At 55.7% G+C, this 23,368-nt stretch overlaps 6 protein-coding genes across 6 annotated transcripts; 1 reads left to right on the top strand and 5 right to left on the bottom strand.

The window, feature by feature from the left end:
* Nucleotides 1-824: 824 nt before the first annotated feature.
* Nucleotides 825-3,249, bottom strand: KVR01_004328 (uncharacterized protein). Its single transcript, XM_044793179.1, has 4 exons — nucleotides 2,877-3,249; nucleotides 2,278-2,764; nucleotides 1,459-2,210; nucleotides 825-1,396 (listed from the first exon to the last, which is right to left on the bottom strand). Exons 1-4 carry the CDS (start codon nucleotides 2,991-2,993, stop codon nucleotides 1,172-1,174), a joined length of 1,581 nt encoding a protein of 526 aa, XP_044646492.1. The 5' UTR covers nucleotides 2,994-3,249; the 3' UTR covers nucleotides 825-1,171.
* A 712-nt stretch (nucleotides 3,250-3,961) lies between these two features.
* Nucleotides 3,962-5,293, top strand: KVR01_004274 (uncharacterized protein; the record flags this gene model as incomplete). The annotated part of the gene is made up of 2 exons (XM_044791401.1): nucleotides 3,962-4,778; nucleotides 4,920-5,293. The coding sequence occupies 2 exons, from the start codon at nucleotides 3,962-3,964 to the stop codon at nucleotides 5,291-5,293; spliced, it is 1,191 nt and encodes a 396-aa protein (XP_044646438.1).
* Nucleotides 5,294-5,744: 451 nt separating this feature from the next.
* Nucleotides 5,745-8,827, bottom strand: KVR01_004562 (tethering complex subunit PEP3; the record flags this gene model as incomplete). Its single annotated transcript, XM_044785081.1, has 3 exons — nucleotides 5,745-5,829; nucleotides 5,933-8,540; nucleotides 8,629-8,827. 3 exons carry the CDS (start codon nucleotides 8,825-8,827, stop codon nucleotides 5,745-5,747), a joined length of 2,892 nt encoding a protein of 963 aa, XP_044646726.1.
* A 489-nt stretch (nucleotides 8,828-9,316) lies between these two features.
* Nucleotides 9,317-14,049, bottom strand: KVR01_004250 (serine/threonine protein kinase CLA4). Its single transcript, XM_044791255.1, has 4 exons — nucleotides 12,781-14,049; nucleotides 10,454-12,467; nucleotides 10,293-10,392; nucleotides 9,317-10,229 (listed from the first exon to the last, which is right to left on the bottom strand). The coding sequence occupies exons 1-4, from the start codon at nucleotides 12,795-12,797 to the stop codon at nucleotides 9,820-9,822; spliced, it is 2,541 nt and encodes an 846-aa protein (XP_044646414.1). The 5' UTR covers nucleotides 12,798-14,049; the 3' UTR covers nucleotides 9,317-9,819.
* Nucleotides 14,050-16,710: 2,661 nt separating this feature from the next.
* KVR01_004273 (uncharacterized protein) lies at nucleotides 16,711-18,649 on the bottom strand (the record flags this gene model as incomplete). Its single annotated transcript, XM_044785440.1, has 3 exons — nucleotides 16,711-17,730; nucleotides 17,793-17,919; nucleotides 18,132-18,649. 3 exons carry the CDS (start codon nucleotides 18,647-18,649, stop codon nucleotides 16,711-16,713), a joined length of 1,665 nt encoding a protein of 554 aa, XP_044646437.1.
* A 2,408-nt stretch (nucleotides 18,650-21,057) lies between these two features.
* On the bottom strand, nucleotides 21,058-22,872 carry KVR01_004246 (uncharacterized protein; the record flags this gene model as incomplete). The annotated part of the gene is made up of 2 exons (XM_044786085.1): nucleotides 21,058-22,696; nucleotides 22,772-22,872. 2 exons carry the CDS (start codon nucleotides 22,870-22,872, stop codon nucleotides 21,058-21,060), a joined length of 1,740 nt encoding a protein of 579 aa, XP_044646410.1.
* Nucleotides 22,873-23,368: the final 496 nt, after the last annotated feature.

Below are 23,368 nucleotides of genomic sequence, written 5' to 3' on the forward strand. Positions count from 1 at the left end.
CAGCGAGGCCAGCACAGATATTCCTGCCGGCAGCTGCTGGCCACACTGCAATATCTGCTCAGCTATGGGACACTGGAGAGCAAGACTTGTGCGAACGAAGAGAGGAGTAGGCTTGGAGCATGGCCATAATATTAAGGTGTATCCAGTAATATCTTACTAAAGAGCATTTCTTTTGTCGCACCCGGGATGCCGAAGAGTGGTGCAACTTGGAGGGAACAAGCAGTATTAGCTGGACCAGTTACTCAAATGACAAGAAATGTAGCGTAGGCTGAAGAGAGATGATTTTGTCGTACTTGTCGAGGCATCCCGCATGCCCCATATCCCGGTGAAAATCAGGAGGGCGCCAATGATGTGCGCGAACAATGTCACTGCAGCTCTCAACACGAGCATTGTGCAGAATAGCAGTGGTTCGCGGTCGGGTAGGTGTAGCAAGGTGAGTATCTATCAGATGGGCAGCCAGGTCAGGTCTCCTATCCAGGCGGGGACATTCGGCAAAGCTAGGTACAGTGGAATCCGCGGAGGACACAATTATATACGCAAATTCCTACACCATTAAGCTCCACCCACACTGTCTAATGGCGAGATCCGTAGGTTCAGAAACTGCACTGGTTGGCATCAAGACATTTTCGATCCTCGGCCAAGAGACTTTCTTAAGTCCGCGATCTCTCCGACGGAGATTTGGGTCACAGAGGTTACTGTCTGACCTCTGAGGATCCCATTTGTAATCACCAGCAGGGTTAGTGTCTTTGCAGACAGGGGCGACGGAAGAAGGAAGGTGGGTCAAGCATTGCATGGATTGAAAGCACACACTTGGCGTGTACCAGGCTGTGGAAGCGATGTTGGCTTGTCAATTCTGAGAGCGTGAGCAGATGCCATCATGCAGACAGACACAACCTCTGAAGTAGCTAGGCTAGAAGACGACAACCCGTTTGCCCCCTACGCTTGAATGATACCTTCCAAAAGGAAAGTCTCACAATCTTCATGTCGTCAATGTCATATTCTACATGTTCCGCTCGGCCAGTTCTTAATTCAACTGCGCCCAAGTCAACCCTTCTACTTTAGAGAAAGGCTCACTGAGCCCGGCTTCCTCCTCCTCCTCCTCCACCAAAGTCAATTCCCGCGCATCAATAGAGGGAAGCGTCAGCCCCACAGCCGCATTCGATGGCCCTTGCTACGGAGCAGGAATAGAGGCTTGTGGAAACAGGGTAGCATTCGCCTCTTGCCAGGCCTTCAGGTCAAACTTGGCCGAGGCCAGGGCGCCAGCCAGGCCGAACTGGGTGTTGATGCCCTCCACACGGTGGGTGGAGTTAATGTTCTTGACCAGGGTGATCTGGTAACACGTGGCGGAGCCCTGTCGCGAGATGATGGTCGAGTATGCAAGGAAGTATTCCCAGATCTGTCTCAAAATGTCAGCACCCGCCGGTCAAGGACAGGAGTCACACAGCAGAAGCCACTCACGCGGAACCATCTCTTGCCGTACTTGGCCTCCACCTTGTCCTTGTTGGCCATCCAATTTCTATACCACCTCCAGAGGGTAGCAGAGTAATGCACGCCAATGGTGTCAATGTGCTTGATCTCAAATCCGGCACCCTCCAGCTTGTCGACAAACCATCCCAGGGGAGTGGACGCGTCGGCACCTGGGAAGATGTACTTGTTCATGAACAGACCCCAGATAAGATCCTCGTACTGCCAAGACTTTCGGAGACCAGCAATCTGCAGGAAGAAGACGCCGTCGTCGTCCAGCATATCGTAGACCTGCTTCAAGAACTTGGAGAAGTGACGGACGCCTACATGCTCGGCCATCTCAAGACAGGTGATCTTGCTGTAGCCGCCCTCCGGGACCGGAATGTCTCTGTAGTCCATGCACAAGATGTTGCTCTGCTCCTCCGGGACACCGACCTTGCGCATCGCGTTGTTTCCCCAGGCTGTTTGGTTACGGCCAAGGGTGATACCAGTAGCCTTCGCGCCGTAAACAGCACTGGCGAATCGGGCAAGAGTGCCCCAGCCACAGCCGATATCCAGGAGACGCTCCCCCTGCTTGAGACCGATCTTCTCGCACACAACAGCTAACTTGTTGTCCTGGAGCTGCTCGAGGCTCTCCTCGGCATTGATATCGGAGATGATGCCGGAGGTGTAAATCATACGGGGACCTAGGAACCAGGCGTAGAAATCATCTCCTCTGTCGTAGTGATCTCTTACCTGTTCCTCGTCTGTTGGTGATAGACTGTTAGCGATACCGCTGTAGACGTCCGGGTGTCCGGAAAGGGCGGAACTTGCCTTGTGACCTCGTGTGCATGAGCATCTCAGGAATCATGCCGGTCAGAAAGAACTTGATCAGGCTGATTGTAAAACGGAAGTTGGCCCAGTCGTGCCTATACTCCATGATCTCCAGACAGTCACCGTTGAAATCGACGTCACCGTCAAAGTACATCTCATGGAAGGTCTCCATGGGGATCTTGGTCTTGCCATGGTACTTGGCCTGGTCGGCGGGCTTCTTGAAGGTGAGGTAGTGCTCGACGGGGTGGCCAGGAAACCTAGCCTTCTCATTCTTGCGAGGGCTGATAGACGACACAACCAGCCAGAAACCAGCCAGCAGTGGGATGGTGGTGAAGAGGGCGAAGAACAAAGTGGTCTTGTTTCCACCTCCGACCTTCCATGACAGCCAGTAAGGAGGGATGCCCAGCACGAAAGCCAGGGCAATCAGCGAGAAGCTGTCGTTACCGGCGGCATCGGCTGGCAAGGGAGCATTCTTGATGGCGGGATACTGTGGAGGAGTCCGTTAGAGACATGTGCCTAGGTAAATAAAGGTTTGCCTCCTGGGCCTTCCAAGGGAGGCACTTCACAGGCGATGGCAAGCCCGGAAGAGATGGACGTACAGAAGTGGTTCGCACACCGCACTCCTCGAACTTCTCGAAAGAGGGCGTAGGAGCCTTGGGAGTCTCGATGAATTCGAATTCCGACTCGGAGCCGTTGGTGCTCTGTGGTTTCGACATGCTGCCGACTGAAGCTCCTCGGGGCGTTTGCAGTTGAGGATCGCCAGCCAGGTGACAGGGGCGAGGACGAGAAGGTGACACCAGCAAATAAATAGTTAATGAAGGAGGCAAGTCGAAGCAAAGATGTACGCGATCAACCAGACTAACAACTTGACTCCCTTGGCGGCTGGTCACAATGAAAGGACCAGGACCCCTTTCGACGCAACAATGTATGCCAGAGAGAGAATGGAAAATGGGCGTGGAGCCTGGGAGCTTGTTGTCTGGGAATGTATGTCTGCCCAATGCTTTCCCCATGCAGCAGGCCATGCATCTAAGGCAGGGCGGCTCAGGGTCCTCCCTGGCGCGGGGAGCTCAATTGGGGCTACTGATTGGCCCTAGCTCCCCCAGCCCCTTCCGGGGCAGATCTGAAGCACTGTGAGATCGGACCTTATTAACTCTAGCAGCACGTAACGGACCTCCCACGGATGAGGCTGTACAATTACCGCCAGAATAATAGTGTGGGTCCATTGGTAGATGCAGAGACAGATCATACTGCCTGGAAATATCCTTCACATGTACGGAGTGCCTCCATTTAGCTCGACCCTGCCAAAACGTCATCGGATAGCTACCTACCTACCTACCTATTCAGGTAGGTAGCTACCTACTAGGTAGGTAGCTAGCTTCATGTTGGTACTAAGAAAAGGTACCCAGCACCACGCGTCTAAATTGCGACTCCTACCTCAAGACACCATCTCGAGGAGTCGTGAGTAAGAGTGCAGGAACAGAAATGTAAATACAGCATACAGCGCAATGATTGAGTAAGTACCTAGGTAATAAAATAGTGGAGGAGGGGTGGTACATGTATATCCAAATACGGGTCAATGGCACTGCAATCTGACATCATCCAGCACCTCCATCCACCCAACACTAACCAATCCACAAAATAACAACAACGACAACACCTCAGGAAGGATGAAGACCACGACAAAATGAGGCCAATCACCCTCCTGCGCACACCACTATGGCGCCACACCACCACCACCCCAGGCCCACACCGCCTCATATCCACCGCCCCAGGAACCTTCGCCAACCTGCGGTATGAGCTGCTGTCGCGGCCCCCAAAGTGCTACTACGACTACCTGACCCCGACGAGCTCCCACCTGCTCTCCGTCACCCTGGCCGACCAGCTGCTGCCCGCCCAGCAGCACGACCTGCCCCCCGGCGCCGGCGACGGCAGGCCCTACCCGCCGCCGCGGTCCTCCGACCTCGACCACTGGTCCCTCCCAAAGGTCCACCGCAATCACGGCGCCGAGCCCGCCCACCCCTTGCCCCAGGGCCACCACCTCGTCTACTTCCCGCCAACCCACCCCTCCTCCGCCCTGCTCCCGGACGGCACCGACGCGGACCACTGGCCCGGCCCGCCCTTCACCCGCCGCCTGTGGGCCGGCGGCTCCCTCTCCTTCGCCCAGGGCTGGGAGTCCCGCCTCCTGCTGGACAAGCGCCGCGCCGCGTGCGTCGAGCGCGTCGAGGACGTCAGGCTCCACTGGGCCAGGTCGGGCGCGACCGAGCAGGGCGGCGGTGAGGCGGTCGGGGACCACCACCCAGTGGGCGACAAGGTCTTTGTCGACGTGGTGAGGCGCTACGGCCCCGTTGGTGCCGACGAGGACGCCGTCGACACCCCCGAGGTGGTGCGGAGGATCGAGGGGGCCCCGGCTGTCGTCGAGCGCCGCACGCTGGTCTTCCTGACAGGCAGGGCTGATGAGGGTGCCAGTAGCCGTGGCAGGTCCAGGAGCGCAAAGCCGAAGCGTAAGTCCTTTTCTGTCTTTTCTTTTTTCCCTTTATTTCTTTCCTCACCCTTCGCCTCCCCCCCCCCAGGGGCCTTGCGAGGTGACTGAGTGGTAAATATTTCTCACAAATAAACTAATCTAATCACACATGAGGAACCAGTCTACCAGGACCCAGAACACGTGATATCCTTCACAGCCACCCCGCCAGTCCTCTTCCGCTTCAGCGCGCTGAGCTTCAACGCCCACGCCATCCACCTGGACCCGGGCCACTGCCGCACGGCAGAGGGCTACGACAAGCCGCTCGTCCACGGCCCGCTCCTGCTGGTCCTCATGCTCTCCGCCCTGCGGACCGCCGCCATCGCCGAGGGCAGGTCGCCCCTCGCGCCAGGCGGGCTCGAGTACATGAACCTGCAGCCCGTGTTTGTCGGCGAGAGGATGCGCGTGTGCGTCCGGCCGGGTAAGACAAAGTGGCATGTCTGGGTTGAGGGCGAGGATGAGAGGCTGTGCGTCAAGGGGTCGGCGCAGGTTGCTTGACGGGAGCAGTGTGGGTAGGTAGCTGGTGGGTGAGCAGTCCAAGGGGCCTGGACTGGGGCATATATCAACCCCATCATTGCTGGCTCGCAAATTGCGAGTCCCCGATACAGGAGAGCCCTTATGCAGCGAGGGTCAACAGTGTGTTTCTAGCCCCAGCTCTGCGAAAATAGATTCATGAAAGGGGTACGGAGGCTTTCAATGCCGCGCTGCGACTTCATCTTGAGAGGCCCGCGGCCAGTTCATTTCACAAATGAGAAGGATCACAACATATGAGCCCTCCCCAACTGATGCACCGGTGAATCCGTATTCCTTGGATCTCAATATGCTGTCTCGCTCCCAGAATGCACCTAGCAAATCCATCACCGAACCAGCTTCGAAGAAACGCCCACACCCAGCTGCTAATGTACTGTACGTCCTCGACTTGGGTATTTGTCCGAATACGCACCACCGCTCAAAGCGCCCACTCAGCCAAGTCCTCGTCTGTTTTGACAAATGGCTCGTCGATCCTCTTGATAGCGAACTCGCTGCACAGTATACTAGTCGAGAATCCGTCGTCAGCCAAGATCGCCATGGCACGGATGAAAAGAGAGATAGGCAGGAAAGCCCTGAAGTGGAGAAAGGAAGGAGGGCGAGACTTACCAAGCCGAAGCAATCAACCCATCCAGCTCCTGGATAACCTGCTCCCTCCGCTCGCCCTGCACCATGCCCCTGGTAATCTGCAGCTGGAGCTCCCTGATCCTGCGGCCCCTGCCTACGCCGGCCTGCTTGATCACCTCCTTGCCGAGGCAGTCGGAGTGGAACGCGTGCTGGCAGGGGAATACAAAGAACTGCCTGCTGAGTAGCGGAAGGCCACACGTGTAGCACTTCTCCCCGGGCTCGACAATGGCGTACCGATGATCCAACGACGCAATGTCGAGCTTGATGTTCGCCGCCGTCTGCGACGACTCGTCCATCTCCCTCTTGAGGCCATCGATGTTGCGCGAGTAGTCCTCGAGCGCCGCGCAAATCTCCTCCTTGAAGTCGTCGATCACCACAAAGTCCGGGAAGAAGGGGATCAGGTCCTCGATCTTGAGCAAGTCGTTGCACTTCTTCAGGAACTCGATCGCGCCCTTGATCCCGTTCGACTGGCTGATCACCTTCTTGGCCACCGCCAGCCACAGCCTCTTGCGCAGCTGCGGGTTGCTCATCGGCCGGTCCGCGATCAGGCTCGCGAGCTCGATCTCGTCGTGCGATAGTGCCAGCTCCACCGCCTGCAAGTATTGCCCCATGGTCGTGTAGATGTGGACGCAAGACAAGACCCGCCGGTGCTGGATGCACAAGCGAAGGGCAAAGTCCCGGTCAAAGTTTGGCTCATCACCCTGGGACTCGAGATAGGCGAGCAAGGCGCTTTCGTCCTTGGACGCATGTGAGGCGTAGATGGAGACAAGGGTGTTGTGGACAGCCGAATCGATCGAGTTGAGCTGGTTAACCACGTACAGTAGGTACCGCACCGCCTGGTTCTGAGACAAGGGGCCTTTATAAGTCCGGTCATATTCGAGAAGTGCCGGTATCAGGTTTCGGGGCTTCAGATTCGACTGCCTCATCAGTATATCGACCAAGTCCTGTGCAGTATGTGTCATGAGCACACTACTGAAGCGGTAGAAGACGTTCGGGTCCGTTTGCCTCTTCAGGACGGTGAGCGTTTCTGGCCACCTTTCCCGCTGGACCCAGTAGGACAGGACGTAGTTATAATCGTTGACCGCGTTCGCGAAAAACAGCAATTCGTCCTCCCTTCCGTGGCTGCTGACAATTTCGTAGACTGTCTTCTTATCCAGGTCTGTCTTGTGCCTAGTAACAAAGTCCTGGTATTCACCTCGGACCGAGTCGAGTTGCTCTTTTGATTGAGTGGTGTTTAGGTTTTCTGCGAGCTCTGCCTTGGTGATAATGGTGTCGTCGAGTGTGTTCAGCTTGGCCATGAATATCTCGACAAGCCATGTCGCAATCATGACCCGCTGCATTACCGCCGATTTCTTAAAAGTGCCGAGCTTGGTGAGTAGGTATTTCCGCAGCGCGTCGTGCTCGTTGTTGTCCAAAAATGTAAGGGCCACTTCTTCGAATGGCTTGGTGCTCTTACCATAGACACCAGCGGCGTCACTAAACAGGCCTTTGCTAATCAGGTAGTCACCAGAAGCCTTGGCCACAGCGTCCTTCTGTGCAGGAGAGTGGGCATACTGTAGCGCGGCATCAAACTGCTGCAGGTCGAGCATGATCTTCCAGATGTCGCGGTCCTCATCCCTCACAACGATCTCAAATATCTCTTGAGCCGAGAACAGGAAGAAGGTGTTCTTCTGCATGTCAGCGCACAGGCCGACGGCCCTTTGCCCCGGATCCAGAACAACTTGGTCATAAACCACCTTTCCAGTTAGCCGGTTCGCAGCAACCACCCGGCTGCCTATCAGGCTGATGACATGCCACTGCGTCAGCGCGATAGTCTCAATGTTGTCCACCGTGCTCCTCCTCCTGATATCCGGGTCCGAGCTAGCTGCGAGCTGGGCCTTGGGCAGGAGCTTGGAGTCTGCAAAGACCCTGGCCCCAAGGTCAGCGCCGCCCTGTGGCGAGCTCAGCAGAAGCTTTCCATGGAAGACACCCTGGGAGTTGAGCCACGCGAATACCCTGTCGGACACGGCGGCATCATAGGGGTCCTGCGGCGGGTCCGGGCTCACTACCAGGCTCGAGTTCGTCCCGCCGGCCGTCGTCCTGCTCAGCTCGTGGATGACAGGCTGCTCGGCCTCGAACAGCCTCGTGTATATGGACCCGCTGCCATCCGGGCCCTTGCCGACCTTCCCGGCCAGGTGAAACAGCCTCGTCTGCGTGGCCACCATGACCCTCCTCGACTCTGTCCTGCCGGGCAGGGCGTCCACCCACAGGCCCGTGACTGGTCCATCGGGCAGCTTCTGCAGCACCTTCAGGAACTTCTCTTCTTTGCGATAAAACTCGTTGGCCGTCTCAATGTACGCCTCATAGATGTTCCCGTCGCTCGCGCCAATCAGGATCTCCCTGGTGGAAGCCGTGGGCAGGGCCGGGTTCCAAGCGACGCATTCGATGGAGACGCCGCGGAGGCGAGCCAGAGGGCGTGGCTGGCGGGACTGAGAATGCAGGTAGTAGTTGTCGCCGAGCGACGTGCATATGATAAGGTGCGAGGCGGTCGGGTCGAGGAACATGCGGCGGATGACGCCTATCTCTGAGGGTTTCTTGGGGAGGTCGATGTCTACATCATGGCCGGGTCAGCTCGTCGTGCCTAGGCGATAAGGGTCGCTGGGTCGCTGGGATTGACACAAGGACAGGTTGCACCGTACCGTCTATATCCTCGGGCCGCTCAAGATCTATCCGCAGTATCCTGCCGTTCGACAGCGCCAGTATGAGGACATCGTTGGCCACCTGGGACGCAACGAAGTCGGCAGCTACCGAGAACTGCAGCTGCACGTGCTGGACGTCGAAGATGGGCAGCTGTGCCGTGTCGGCCAGGTCGCTGGCGACGAAGCCGTTGGATGTCATCCTTTCCGCTGGTTATAATCTGCGAGCCTTCATAGTTGGAGCCCGTGGCAACGGCTGGCCTCGTACTGGCTTGTCGTCGTCGACACAGGGTTAGAGGGAGAAGGGGTAGCTGCTGCCGAGGTCAGATGTGGGCAGGCAAACAACACACCCGGGTCGAGGAGCGAGCAATCATTGCCAATCAATTGCATGAACGAGCTAGGAGCTGAGCTCTCTCTGGCGTTGCAGACGTCAGCGGTTCTCGGTGCGACGGTTGGGAGGTCCCCCCTTGCTGCGGGGTCAAGGGGGTCTGCGCTGGCCTATTCGTACTCCGTACCCTAGGTAGGGTACCTGCAGTCTCATTGCGTTCGCGCATCATCAGACAGACCGCAGCACAAATTCACGGTTCTACTGTACCAGGACGGACCTAAATGCACATCGATCGGGCATTTCGTTGATGCAGGTTCCTCATTTCTGAATTACCATGGGTGTGCTCTCAGACTGCTATCCCTATAGTGTCAAATAGTCTAATTGATTGATTGGCTGTCTTGCTTGTATCTGGGACGCAAAGCCTTCCTCCCGCCTGGAACTGTGTGCTTGAGGCACTCGCAGCCCACCGTCTCTCTCATTTAAAGACCGCGCCCCTGCCCCCATTTCGATACAACACCGTATGATGTGATGAGATTGACGCCCGCGAAAGGTATAATGCACGAGTGGGTCGCAACAACAAGAACGCCTTCCCGATACAACGCGCAGCCAACTTTTGTCCCCCATGCAAGGAGGGAACGTAATCGTCAGATCCAAACACTGGCCCAAGACAAATGCGCAGTACAAAATGCGGCCCCCTGATGCCGCGTCGTCACCTCTAGAAACCCGTGTCCCCCTCCGGCCTCCTTTTGGCGGCAGAGGGCATGCGTATATCACAGCACCTACCCCAGTCCCGCCTCCGCCCCTTCCATTATCTCCCCGCTTTAAGGGAGCAACCTGTCCCTCAGGCGGCTTCATGACTCCATTGCTTATTTGGCGTTTCTCTTGAAGGCAAGCAGCTCGGCCAGGCTGCTCATCGCGCACCCGTGCTTCAGGAAGTCGTGCTCCAGCAGTTCCCTCGCGGACGCCCGGGACTTGACATCCACGCACAAGCACACGGACAAGAAGGCCTTGAGCTCCTTGCTGAGCTTCTCTGGCTTCTTGAGGCGGGGCGTTCCGTTCGTCGCGATAAGGTACAGCGCCTTCAGGGGCTCCTCGTTCAGGTATGGTGGCTCCGACTCGATCATCTCGATCGCCATGATACCGAGCGACCAGATGTCGACCTTGGGGCCGTATTCCTTTTGCTTCACAACCTCGGGTGCCATCCAGTATGGTGTGCCAACCATGGTGGCTCGCTTGGACTTGGTCTCGGTGAGCTTGGCGCAGAAACCGAAGTCGGCTGTGGGCTTTTGTTAGCAACCGAGTGTGATACGGTCCCGAACCCTCAACTGCTTGGACTTACTAATCTTGACATTACCGCGGGCATCCAGGAGAACGTTGTCGCTCTTGATGTCACGGTGGATGATGTTCTGGGAGTGGAGATGTTGCAATCCTTGGCAAGTCTGCAGGTTGTCTGTTAGCCGTGTTCCATCTCGCCGGAGAGCGCTAACGGGGGGAACTCACCTCGAGGCAAATTGTCGAGATCTGATCCTCCGTGATGACAGGGTTATTGTCGATCACATCAGTCAGTGCACCACCCTCCATGTACTCCATTACCACCCACAACTCAGCGTTGTTGTTGCGCAGGAAGGCATCCAGGAAGTTGACAATGTTCTTGTGCCTGCTGTCCTTCATGACCATGATCTCGTTGACGATCAGCTCCTTGCGGGGCTGGTGAGCGAGATCCATCTGCTTGATGGCAACCTGGGCACGGGCTCCCTGGGCGCGCAGCAGATCGCGGGCGATGGCCGAGCTGGCCGTCTCCTTAACCTTGGCAACGTACACGGAGCCAGAAGCACCCTGGCCAATCTTCTTCTGCTTTGAGTAGGACAAGTTGGGGTCCTCCTTTGAGACCGCCTCCTTGAGCTTTTGCATGACCTCGCTCTCCGACATGGTGGACATGCGCACTTCTTGCTTCTTCTTCTCCTCCTGTGGCGTAGGCTTGGCCGAAAGTGCGGCCTCGGCGGCCTTGACAGCATCGCTCTGGGCGTTGTTGTTCTTGTTTCCAACGTTGAGAGGCTGAGGCTTAACGGGCGCTGGCAAGCGCGACGGCGGCTGGTTCTGGGCACCATTTGAACGGGGCTGTGACGAAGCACCGATGCCGTTGGGGTATCGGGTCGCTGCCGGGGACTGGGGAGACTGCTGGTCTTGACGTTGGGCCCGCTGCTGCTGCTGGGCCTGGATGGAGGACGAGCTCTGCTGGGTCTGGATGGGCGGCCGCTGGGCGCTGGAGGCACCGGATGGGGGGGCGGGGGCTGGTCTCTGTGCACGCAGGGCTGCTGGGTTTTGCTGGGCCTTTGGTGCGGAAGGCGCAGGCCGGCTGGGGTTGTAACGGTCTTGTGAGCCGTAGCCACCAAGCTCCTGTTCCGCGATCGATTTCTTCGGGGGGATGTCGGCGTAGTCCTGGTTCCGCATCTGCGGGGGCTCCCGCAGTACTCGGTCCTCGTATTGCCGGTCCGCATCCTGAGTAGCCCTGCTGTCCGCGCCGTAGCCTGATGGAGACCCTTGCATCGGTGGCCGCTGGTCGGTGGGGGATGGTCTTTGGGGCTGCTGGTTGACGCTGGACTGAGAAGGAGTCGTCTGGTAGGCTGGTCGCTGCTGCTGAGGCTGAGGCGCCTGCCTTGGGGGGGCGATGGACGAGCCAGCACCGTAGCCAAGCTGCTTGTTCTGCATGCTGCTGGCTGGGGGGGTAGGGGTCAGGCTAGGATACTGGTTGGGGTTCTCGGCCCGCTTGGTGAGGTCGGAATAGAAGTCGAGGACTTCGAAGACGGCCTGGGGGTTCCGCTCGTAGTCCTCCTTGGTGATGGCGGACGAGTTCAGCAGCTTCGACCACTCTGGGGGCAGACCAACGAACTCGCCGGTCTGCGGGTCGAAGCCAACGTGCACGGCATGGGAGAAGTTGGTAGGGTTGCTGACGCCACCCATCCCTGGGCACCGCGCATAGATGAAATCTATCCACTCGTAGAGGTCATCGTCGCTCTTGACCCGGATCTGGAGGGTCTTGGTTGTACCGTCGTCATCTCCGGGGCTCGTCGAGGACCCGTTTGACTGTCGTTTGACCTCGAATATGGTACCGGCGGCCTCGACGCGACCGACGTTGATGACGTCCTTCAGGAACAAGGTGTAGGCAACCTTGCTGCCCTCCTGCTTGTGGAAGTCGAGCGCCTCCTTGCGCAGGACGAGGAACTTCTGTTTCCATGGCTGGATGAAGTTCTTGCCCTCCTTGACCTGCGCCCAACCCTCCTTGATGACGGCGACGCCACCCATGCCATCAGAGTTGCCCCCTTGGCGGCCCAGGGGTAAGGATATCGTGGAGCCGCTGTACTGCGAGGGGTTCCGTGGGATTGGGGACAGCGACATCTGAGCCATGCTTCCTGGCAGGTTCTGGGGTGTCGTCGGGTTGGCACGAGGCTGCTGGCTGACGGGTGGTCGTGGTGCTGGGCCAGGGTTCATAAACTGACCCGACGTGTACATGCTCCTAAAGGGGTGAAATAGGGAACGGTTAGCGGGTTGTTGGACGGTTTTAAAGCGGATGCGCACAAGAGGCGGTGAAGTAGAGGAATAAACGGGCCACGATCAGGGAAATAGGGGGCGCCGGGTAGAGCAAAGGACAGCGTGCTGGTAAATCACAGGCCTCAGAGGTCGCGATTGGGGCCAACGGCAGCGCCGCCCGTGCCCAGCTACTGACGGACGTTGCAAACGGGGCGGGTGGCGGCGTCTAGGCCAGCATTGCGAGGGTTGCGAGGGTTGCGATGGGCGGGCAAGACACTGTAAGGAGACTATAACCATACCCGTTCTGAGTGGCCATTTTGTGCTGTGGAGTGACGAGACCTGGAGGATGAGGAAGTGAGGTCTGGTCGGCACAGGCGATGGTGTTGGCCGCTGGCCGCAGCAATTAGGACGAAACAAGGCGAGACTCGGTCCTGACTGGGGGCTCTGGGTGGCGGGCAGGGCTGCCCAATCGGTGAGCAAAGAGGGCAGGGCAGGACTGGGAGTATAGGAGTGTGGGTGAGAAGAGTATGTGCTGCGCCGTTTGGAGCCTGTTCTGTGGGCTCGAGTGGTTGGCAAGAGCGTCGGTGATCAATCGACCGGAAACAGTGGCACCATTGAGGGAGGCCAGCACACCTGGAGTTGCGGGAGTGGGTGAAAGTGGTAGAGGGAGGAGAGGGTGTGGTTTAGTTTAGGAGGGGCTCCAGCCGGTGGTGTCGCAGGGGGGCGGTTCGGCAAGAGTCCTTGGTGGACCTGGACCTGGGACCTGGGATCTTGGACCTGGTGGCTCAGGGACAGGGCGTGGGTTGGGTATGTGCAGGGCCTGCCAGGCTAGCAGACTGACGACAGGCTGACTTATTATTATTATGGGGGATATCGAGACATGCAGCGTACGTACTCGGTACGTGGTGCTTGCTGGGCCGAGCTGCACTGAGGTGGAGCAGTCAGTCAGTCGTGGACTGGAGCGAGGCTGGCTGGCGGGTTGAAGCCGTGCTGCTGGGGCTAATAAACAAGAATATCTGTCTGTCTGGTCTCGCCAGTGAGGGAGGGAAGGGGTTGGCAGAGAGAGCGGCCGCTTTCCGTCACCGTTTGTGTGTGCGCGTGTTTGCACGTGTGTGTGATGGACGGTTTGGTGCGAGAGAGTTCGACGTCGAGGAGCGAGGGCGAGGAGCGAGTGAGTGAATGAGTAATTGAGTGATTGATTGATTGATGGACTGGTTGATTGATTTGTTTCAAAGGCTGGGCCGGGCTCGGCTGGGGCCAAATCAGAGCAACAAGCGACGCTTAACGGGTAAGCAGGCCAGCGCAAGGGGCAGGGGCCCGAGAGGTCAAACAGGCGGCGGTTAACTCTCTCTGTGTGTGTGTCTCTAACTGACCTGCTGGTTCTCCCGCCAACCAGGACGTTTTGTTAGCTGGGCTGCTGCAGCGGCAGGCCGTTTGTCTTGTTTATAAAGCGGCTGGATAACGATGCAGGTAGATGCAGAAGAGACTAGAACAGAGGCAGAGCTGAAGACCAGAGGACAAAGCACGAGGTGGTTGGTCGTCTCGTCCAGTTGCAAACGTGGTCGTCGGGCAAGTCTGGGCTGGTTGGAGACCCAGGGGGGAGGGGGGTGGCTACAGGGTTTATTATTGTTGTGTGGTACTTTGAGGGGTGCTAAGGTGGGGGGGGTGGGAAAGGAGACAAGCAGGACCGGGCCCCGCCCCGTTGGATGGACAGGATGGGCGGGAGCGCCAAAGGCAAAACACCCCTATAACGCTGCAGCGTGTGTTCATCAGTCCAGCGGTCCTGATGTTTTGGGCTGGCCCTGATCCTCGGCCCTGGGTCACTTGTTGCCGGGCTAGCAGGCTAGCAACTTCGGAATGGTGGGTCTTGGTCGAGCCTAACCTCCTAAGCACCAGGCTGGCAGGCTGGCTACCTGGCTACCTGGCCTGCAACGGTAGCTGGGCCGTGACCCAGCAGTAGCTTATGAGGGGTACTCCGTACTTCCATCTCGGCCCAACTGCCCCACCAGCTGTTTGTACATTCTAAGTGCTACTGACACCAGAACAATACCATGGTATGGTATGGTGGTACCTTGGTATGCAACCTGACAGTATCGCGCCGTCTGTTCTACAGGTGTTTGTTCCATCTCCCTGTTTCTCTCTCCGGCCGGGTCTGTTTACATGTCACCACCGTGCACCAAGTCAATGTTACCAAACACAGCCAGGTTTATCTTCCTCATTCCCCAGGATGCAGGCCAACAGCAGGCCAACACCAGCCCAGGCCAAAACAAATCGACCAGTCACTTCAATGTTCAGCTGAAGCGGGCGGGAGCGGTGATGCTTTTGCGGCATTGCGACATTTCAGTCGGCTCTCGGTAGACCGAGCAAATCAGGTGTGCCCTGGACCCTCCATTCCAGCACCTCGAAGCCCCTTGCTCATCTCGAAAGCAATTCAGTTGATGGTCTCTGCACTGCTTGCAGCCTGTCAGGCCTGTCAGGCCCGACAAGGTCTGCCAAGGGACAGATAACAGCACATCGTGCACGTCGTCGCCCTCATGTCGATTTCAGAACTGGCTTACTAGTACCCATTAATGACTGGACCCGCTCGTGTCGGTGCCGGTAGGTGGACGCGCGCTATATTCTCACACGCATACGCCATATCTCTGCCAGCTCCCAAGGGGCGCGTCGATCGTCAGCAGTCCTGTTTCATGTCTCTACCCAGGCGCAGCCGCTGCCGAGGCCCTGCATGCTGCACCACAACATGGCCCGATATGTACGACACCACGCAGGCCGGCTGATTCAGGTGACAGTCTGTGAGCTTGATGAACCCCCCGGTTTAAGCTTTGGGCCCAAGCCAGAAGCCAGCGGTCCATCCACCGGCCCGAGATCGAACAACGGACTGCAACACGACACGAACACTACCTACCACCTGGGCACCACGCCTTCGACGAGACCCTCGAGGCCTGGTCTTGCCCTGTTGGCCTGTGAGCCTGTTGGCCTGTTGGCCTGTTGGCCCGGCCCTGGGCTGAATATGGGCCCCTCTGCTATCATTCATGCCCGGGCGGCAGGGCTGTTTCATCCGAATAAAACCTCACCATACCCTGCCGCTGCTCCGGGCTGTCCTGTCTTTGACATCTGCTACATACAATTCGTTTGCCTGCCTGGCCGGCAACCAGATCTGTTGGAAGCCCACAGTCACAGCCGCCGCGCTTTGGGCCATCCTGCCACAGAGGGCCAAGCCTCACAAGGTTTCCGCAATCCGGAAGAACCCCCCACGCCAGCGGGCTTAGGTCTTTGCCAGTGCTTTGTACCTGCGTCAGTGCCACTCCGCACATGGGATAAATGTGGGTGTGTACGGGGTATTATTGCTAGGCCAGACAATGGGGAGGCCGGCCACTCTTCCCAGGCCTGCACCGCGCGTGATATATCGACCCGGTAACCTGTATGGGGTATCATCCATTGCAAGGTTCCGAGCATCTGTCGAGGGGGAGAAAAAGTCTAGAAAAGACGGGAAATGGCCGGGGTATGGTAGCCGGGCTTCTCGAAGACAAGGGGCATCGGACCTCCATCGTCATTGAAACCACAAAGTGGAGGAGCGAGAACGAACAGCTGGGCTGCCGCTTTGCCCTTCCTTTGTTTCCAATCTGTCACAGAACTCGATCAAGACCAGTGCGCCGACAGTATCGCTACCAAACGCACCCGCCACATCAACCCCCCTTTTTTTCCTTCCTCCGGTGCAGTGGAGCCCCCACAACTTACACAACATGCATGTACTACTATGTAGGTAATCATTGTGTGTTCAACCCCCGGTCAAATGTTTCGTGAGCACTTCCCTGCCTCATATGCAAACCATCTGCTGCACCATTCTCTGTCACTTATTATCCCGCAACTCATCCATACATCAATCACGGCCGCAGCGGCTGTTGCGCTTACGATCATCCCTCGTACTTAAGCACACGTGGGCTCTGCTCGGTTTAACCTCGTTTGAGACAGCTTCGTATGTGATGACTTTCTACGGGGAATACTTCTTATTCTTATAGTATAGGATATACGGAGTACTCTTAACCTCCTCAACAATAACCCACTACGAGATGGAAGGCATATAAAAAACCACTTGCTTTCGAACAAGTCCAGAGGTGGGCTACGTCACTGGGGCTCTGGCATATCACCAAATAACTCTTCAAAGGTGTGGCAGTGCAACAATAGTGTGTTTATGGCTACAAGTGTATGCCTCAAAAGTAGTCCTCAGGTTATGGAGGGCCCTTGAGCGGCAATATGGTAGGGGTCCCAAACTCGAGGTTGCGCAGCTCGTATCGCGGCTTCGCGGTGTTCCACTTGTGCATCGTTCTCAGGCTCTGCATGGCCACCTGATCGGCAGGAAGCTGCGGTGCCGGGGGAGGTGAAGCCCTCGAGGATGAGCCGCTACTTCCTGTGCCCGAACTCGCTTGGCTCCCTGGCTGCTGCTGTGACCCGTCGTCCGACTGGCCCTGGGAACCATCATGACCCGCACCGGAGGCCGGGGGCGAGTCCGGCATCGGCGAGTCTCCATCGTCATGGCCATCACCGGAACCGCTCCCGGAACTGCCGCCGGAGCTGCTGCTGCCGCCGTCGTCCGGGGGCGGCTGTCCGTCGACCATATCTCCCGCATCTGTCGCGTACCTCATGATGTAGGAGAACGGCATGGGATCTTCCGGCCTGGTCCACGACACGTCGATCGTGTCAAAATACCCGGCGGGTTTCCCCGCTGGGTCCTTATAACCCCGAACCTTTCCCTGTGCCTGGGGTAGCAGCGTATTCTTCACCATGTCCGGGCTGGGGAACGCCGCGTTTACCGCATCATCGTCCCCAATGTCGCGTACTGTTGTGTTCCCCATGTTATCCCACTCGAAGAGTTGCAACATATTGATAAGATCGTCAGAGTAAGGTGGTGCCGTCGGCTCCTGGTTCACGTCGTCAACCAGCAGGTTGTCAGGTCTCATGTCGAGGTCATTGGGCCGCCCGGTGGCGCTGTGCGTCATGCTCATTTTCCGCAGCATCTCTCCAGTTGAATAAATGTCCTCCCAGTCATACAGGTTCCCACCGTCGTCCCCCTGGTTCTCGTCCAACGGCTGGTAGATGGCCTGTGGTAGTATCGCTGGGTCGTCGCCCTCGACTCCCGAGTTTCCAAGGTCCCCGACCACGATCTCGGGGAACGCATTGTTCACGATGCCTACTTTTGGGACACGACCGGCCCCTTTGGGTATGTAGTTTATGAAAACGTTGTTAGGGTGCTGCGGCTTTTGTATCAGGAACACAAACTCTGGTCATCGCTGCACAGCTTATGGGGGCTCACTAGGTCACGGTGATAGACTCTAGTCCAGTTCGGAATTTGTTTAGTCCTAAATACACTACCGTCATGATAAGTGTACCTGCCGAATTTCATTGCCACTATTGCCAGGAATAGCTGCTCCGCTACAAGCCTGTAATTGCAGCCGCGTTAGATAGCGATATCCAAAAGCACTAAATGTCGGTAGGATTTGGCATTACCAGATGAAGGGCTCTGGAATACTCCTCGAACTGTTCTCATATTGGTTATATAAATCCTCCAACGAGCCGCCATTGCAGAAGCTACGGCACACAAGGTCAGTATTCGTCACACCAAGACGCCCGATACCTACCCGGCTTGACTCACTCGAAATACATTGAGTAGACTCTGACAGGGTGGGGATCTCTGAGATGGGTCAGCTGCTGCCAGAACCGCAGCTTGTTGAAATAGGGCACATCCGGCAGAACTCCCTTCCGCACTATTCCATTGGGCCCGGGAATTGCATTAGGAGGTAAGTCCACGGACGGGTCATCTATCCTGCGGGTGTATGTCGAACACCTCAGCTCGAGCGGCGGCAACGCTAAATTTGTGTTGTCATCGATCGGTCGCTCTAAGATCTTGTTCAAGAATAGCTCGCCCGTTGCTACGGACTGGACTATGAAGACGCTCCCCATCAAGGGAATCCTTTCACCGGTGTCTGCGCGGAATTTATTCTTTGCTCCCAGGGAGATCTCTTTGACATAAAGAAATCCGCCGTCCAAGGCCTTTTCTCTCGCTGGCACCTGAGCGTCAGCCTTGACACGTTGGAGGGGGTCAGCATCGCTTCTTTCAAGAGGTAAGAACACCGCTATCTGCTTGTAGACCCTCTTGCGAGACGCCGCCATTATGATATCCAACGACAGCACTTCGCGGCTAAAGAAGTCGAAATTGTATGTTTACAATAAAACACAGTGTCGTGGTGTTACAGCCTCTAGTTCCTGGGCAAGTCGTCTTGTCACGTTGATGATTGACGGAAAATCATTCTTTAAGACAACGGAGTCACCATATACTTCTTCCAATTTTACCCTTTATCGTTCAATTTGTGTGCTGCTATCTTTAGAATCCTCCATTGTCTTATTTCCTACACGAATAAGTGCATGTGACGGATCCGGTGGTATGTCATGCTTTGTGCGCGCTCTCGCTACACAATTCTGCTGCACTACTCAGAGACTTCATGGGTTACTGGTTATGGATTACAAGAAACTGACTGTGGAGTCTTCCGTGGGGGACACAGGGGTGTTATAGTGCCTGTAATAAACCAGGTTTTGAAACCAATCTGTTTCCTATAGCCAAAGCGAACACACCGTGACGAATCCTTTGCTCAATTGAAGGCACGAAACCCACTGGAAAATCTGACCAGGGAAAAAGTACTCAAATCTGTTACAAAGAAAGCCTTCAAGTTAATAGGTTCCAACTTGAAAGCTATAAACTTGCTTGTATTCAACACATAATTCAACTAATTGATCATAGACAGAGGGGCTGGAAAGCATGGAGGATGAGCAACTTAGAAGGCAGCTAAAAATGCAGCACATGAGATTAACTGGTAGTTAGACCCACCCACTAATCCAGCGATTGGGAATCCAAAGATCCGCAGATGGTATACAATGGTTTCCTTATGATGTTGTCCTCAGGTCCGTGATGATGGTTTCATGGTGTTGGGGATGACATGAAATGGAATTCTAAGTGCTGCTTTCCAGCCGTTTGTATCCCGGTGGTCAAGATACCTAGATAGTTGCTACGTTGGTTATCTAGGTACCACATAGTTACAATACCAAGGTAGATTGTGGCCGTGTCTGCCTACCTACCTAGGTACGTAGGTAGGTATGAACGAACCCTTTTATGTCCTAGGACTGTTGTATCCCAAGGTTGGGCTGGGTCTGATATTGAGTCTTTAGTGGGCTCTGGCCATTTCGCGAGTTGACGGCCCTTGTTGTCTTCAAATCCAAATGCGCATTTTTCATTCCCTACGCACCTCTCATGCGCCTCATCGATTGAAATGTCACCAATAGTCTTGCAAGCGGCGAAAGGGTCGTGCGGCGGGCCTTCTCGCGCATCACATCACTGGTATAGCGTTTGCATCAGGCTGATCACTTCCAAGGTTACCAACGCCCTGGGGAACCCCAAGTCCCGCAACGAAGCTTCACATCGATTCTGATCACAGAAAGCTTAAATATTATACCCAGGTCTACCTAAAAATTCGAAAAGACTATCAGCCCCTAGGTCCTAATGTATACGGATTAAGACCGAAAGTATTTTCCGCTCTAGGTACGTTTCTCAGCTCAAAATCCATATTGTGGCTGCATAGAGCAGGACCGGGCCCATAATGCCGATACTTAGATGGTCCAACCTTCGAATTGCCAACATGGTGTTGAGCACCACAACCGCTAGTCGAAGTTCTAATACTGCAGGAAGATATTAGGAGTGTTTGAAGCCAGCTGGCTCTGAATACCTAGGTAGTAGTGGAAAATAGAGGATGCGCATACTAGGTTTATTCTAATTTAGAAACTACGCATATATCTTTTGTGAGCAAGACCAGATCTTAAGATGTACATTCTTTGTCTTCTCTAATAGGAAGACAAGCTTTGCGACATTATCGCCGAGGTGACTCAGCACAATCTCAAGCTCTAGAAGCTGTCGCATCTTTCCAGGACACCCATGTTCGACTCGATTCCGGTTCAGGAGAACCGATATACGAAGTTAATAAAAGCTCCTTCCAGCTATGTAGCACACTTATCATACTAAGAAGTATATAGGATCGTACCTACAAACGAACAGACCGAGGTATCCCGCTCATGAAGTATAAGTCTATACAAGCATTTGCGGAATGAATGTGTTCAGGGATTAGTGCCACATTGAGGCTTTTATGACAACGCCACTTCAGACCTTGCGCATAGACGTCGTATATTATTGGAGTTGTATGTCTTTAAGTCCCGTCTCAATGATACTTTAATTGCGGTTGGCGATGACCAAACAGGGTCGACAGCATTTGGGATCCGCAACATTCTTAGGTACTTAAGTAGTATGCTCTGGGGAATGCATTCGTTCTATTAAAGCAAATGTGCACAAAATATACAATACCAGCGGTCGGTGTCTGCCTGGGTATATGCGAAGAGAGGCACCTATGCTCCGGAACTTTAGAACAGCCAGTTCAGCCGTCACGAACTCACGGCCAGGTCTGCAATGGCCTCACTCCGGAGACAAGACAAAGACAGGAGCGACCCAGACACACTTCTCCATGATCGTACCCACACTGTCAGCCTTCGACAAGAGATCCACCAGCAACATCACCACTGCCGGCACCGCCCCTCATCGCAGGACCAAACAAGTAAATCAGCACCAACAAAGCCCCCATCATAATCCTCGAAACGAAGGTCCTGACAGAAATGCTCAAAAAGACCGTAAAAAGCCGCACGAATAGATCAACCGCCGGTTTCGCGCTCGCATAAATCGCGGGAGGAGACCGCTCGAGGCGGCCCATGGCGGATTCAACCGCGTCCGCCCACCGCCGCGGGACGAACGAGGTCAGAGACCTGTTTGTGAGAGAGGACGATGAGGAAGACTGCTCTACACTGTAACTTGTCCTCCCTTTACTTCCGCGGAGGAGGGATAGGGGAGTGATGGTATCCCTAGTAAAAAGTGAGTCTTGCTTACCTCGGGAACCGAGGCCTGTCTCCAGGTCCACGCCCTCCGAGACATCATCGTTGCTGCTGTCACTGTACACAGTCTCTGACTGGGTCAGGGCAGGCGGTGCCTCATCCTCGTCGCCATCGGCTGCGCTCAGGTCCCTGCGCACGTTGGCTTGGCTGGTCATCCTTCCGGCGGGCCGCTGGCCCAGACGCACGGCGTGGTCTCTCGCGCTGACAGGCGCAGAAGTCGTCGACGACAATCCCCCGACCGTGACGGTGAGAAGCTTCGGGTTGGGGTCGAACAGGCTGCCGCTCTGGTCGGCACCGTTGCTGGGCCCAACGTCGTCGTAAGGGAACGCGTAGCCCTTGCGGTCGGTGTTCGCCTCGTGGACGATGCGCGCGTAGTGGTTGGTGACCGGATCCGTGTAATAGTTCGACACATTCTCATTGTCCGGCTGGCTGCTGTTAACCAATAGGGTAGAGCGGTTGAATGCCGCGGCGAGGCGCGCGGCGATATTGGCCATCTCGGACGTGGACACGGCGAAGGCGCCCGTGGAGCACGAGAAAATGTCGGCTGCTGAGGGCTGTGGGAAGGACCCTGCGTCGCCGAAGGTGAGCTTTGAGGAGGTGTCTACCTTGCCTGAGACGACGCCGTAGCTGGCCTGGGTGTCCACGTCGAGGGCGTCTGTGGCGTATTTGGCCCAGACCTTGTCGACATAGGGCTGGAAGTACCCGTTGAACAGGGAGTTGTTTAGGATAATTCCGGCATTGGGGCTGACTGCACGGAGATTTGCACCTGTGGCGGGATCTTTGATGATCAGGCCGTTCCAGCCAGCGCCATCCACGGCACTTTGGGCGGTGAGAGCTGAGCAGACGGTGTTGAGTCCGTTAGAAGGCATTCCTTCCACCTTGGTCACCAGGCCTGAGTCATTCTCGAGCTGAAGTGCAATGGGAAGAGACACGAAGTCCACATAGGTGATATTCACGTATAGCTGGAAGCTATTGTAGGTGTACTCGCAGAAATCCCAATAGATGTTATAATTAGGATCGCTCACATTCGTCACCGATGGCTCGACCAGGGCCGGGCCTGGATTCAGCAAGAAGGTCAGGGTCGCGTTCTGAGAGAACCATATCCGACCACCTGCAGTCTGTGGAATTGTTATTGTCGTGGTAGTTCCCGGTGCTCCCAGCTTAATAGCGGTGTCAACCGTCAGTGACTTGCCATCGGTGTCAGGTGAGCTTGGGTAATGGACTGTAGTTCCGTCGCTGACAATGACTTGTTAGAGTCATATTCCGAACATTACAGAGGCTTCTTATTAATGCCTGAGGCCATGTGCTTACCTTTCCAGCATGAACACAGCATTGTTGTTCAGCAAAGAAAGCCCGGATATGTAAGCATACATATTGGAAGAGCCCGTAGTGTTGACAAGAGCAAAATTCATGGTCGGTTCCGTTTGAGCGGCTAAAGACTGCTTGCTGGTTGGGGACGAAGTCGTTGGAGCACGAAGAACATTGATGTCCTTCTGGACTTGGAGGACTTCTTCAAGACTCGACATGTTGAAGAGGTGTGCCACAGTGGGTGTATGGTATATTTGGTAGGCTTCCAAAGGACTTGGCGCAACAATGGTAACGAGGACAAAGAGTGATGCGTTGGAAGGCACGATATCTACCAGTAATGACCGGAGTAGAAGTTTATCTATTTGAAATTTCTGCCTGGGGCAGGCCAAAAGAGTGACAAGGAGTGAGATACTAGTAGGACGTTGGTGGTGTAGAGAGCCTCCGCTCAAAACGCTGACCTGGGCATGTGGTTCTCCAGTCGTCAAGAGACGTATCGCATGACCTCAATCTCAAATGTTGGGGGAGCCAGGCGGACTATATATCCTGCCGGCAATCCGGGGACACACCTCTACAACCACTTGCCAAAACTTACGGCATAAG

The sequence above is a fragment of the Diaporthe batatas genome (genome assembly GCF_019321695.1).
Source record: "Diaporthe batatas strain CRI 302-4 chromosome Unknown Contig00004, whole genome shotgun sequence".
In the NCBI taxonomy this organism is placed as follows: Eukaryota; Fungi; Ascomycota; class Sordariomycetes; order Diaporthales; family Diaporthaceae; genus Diaporthe; species Diaporthe batatas.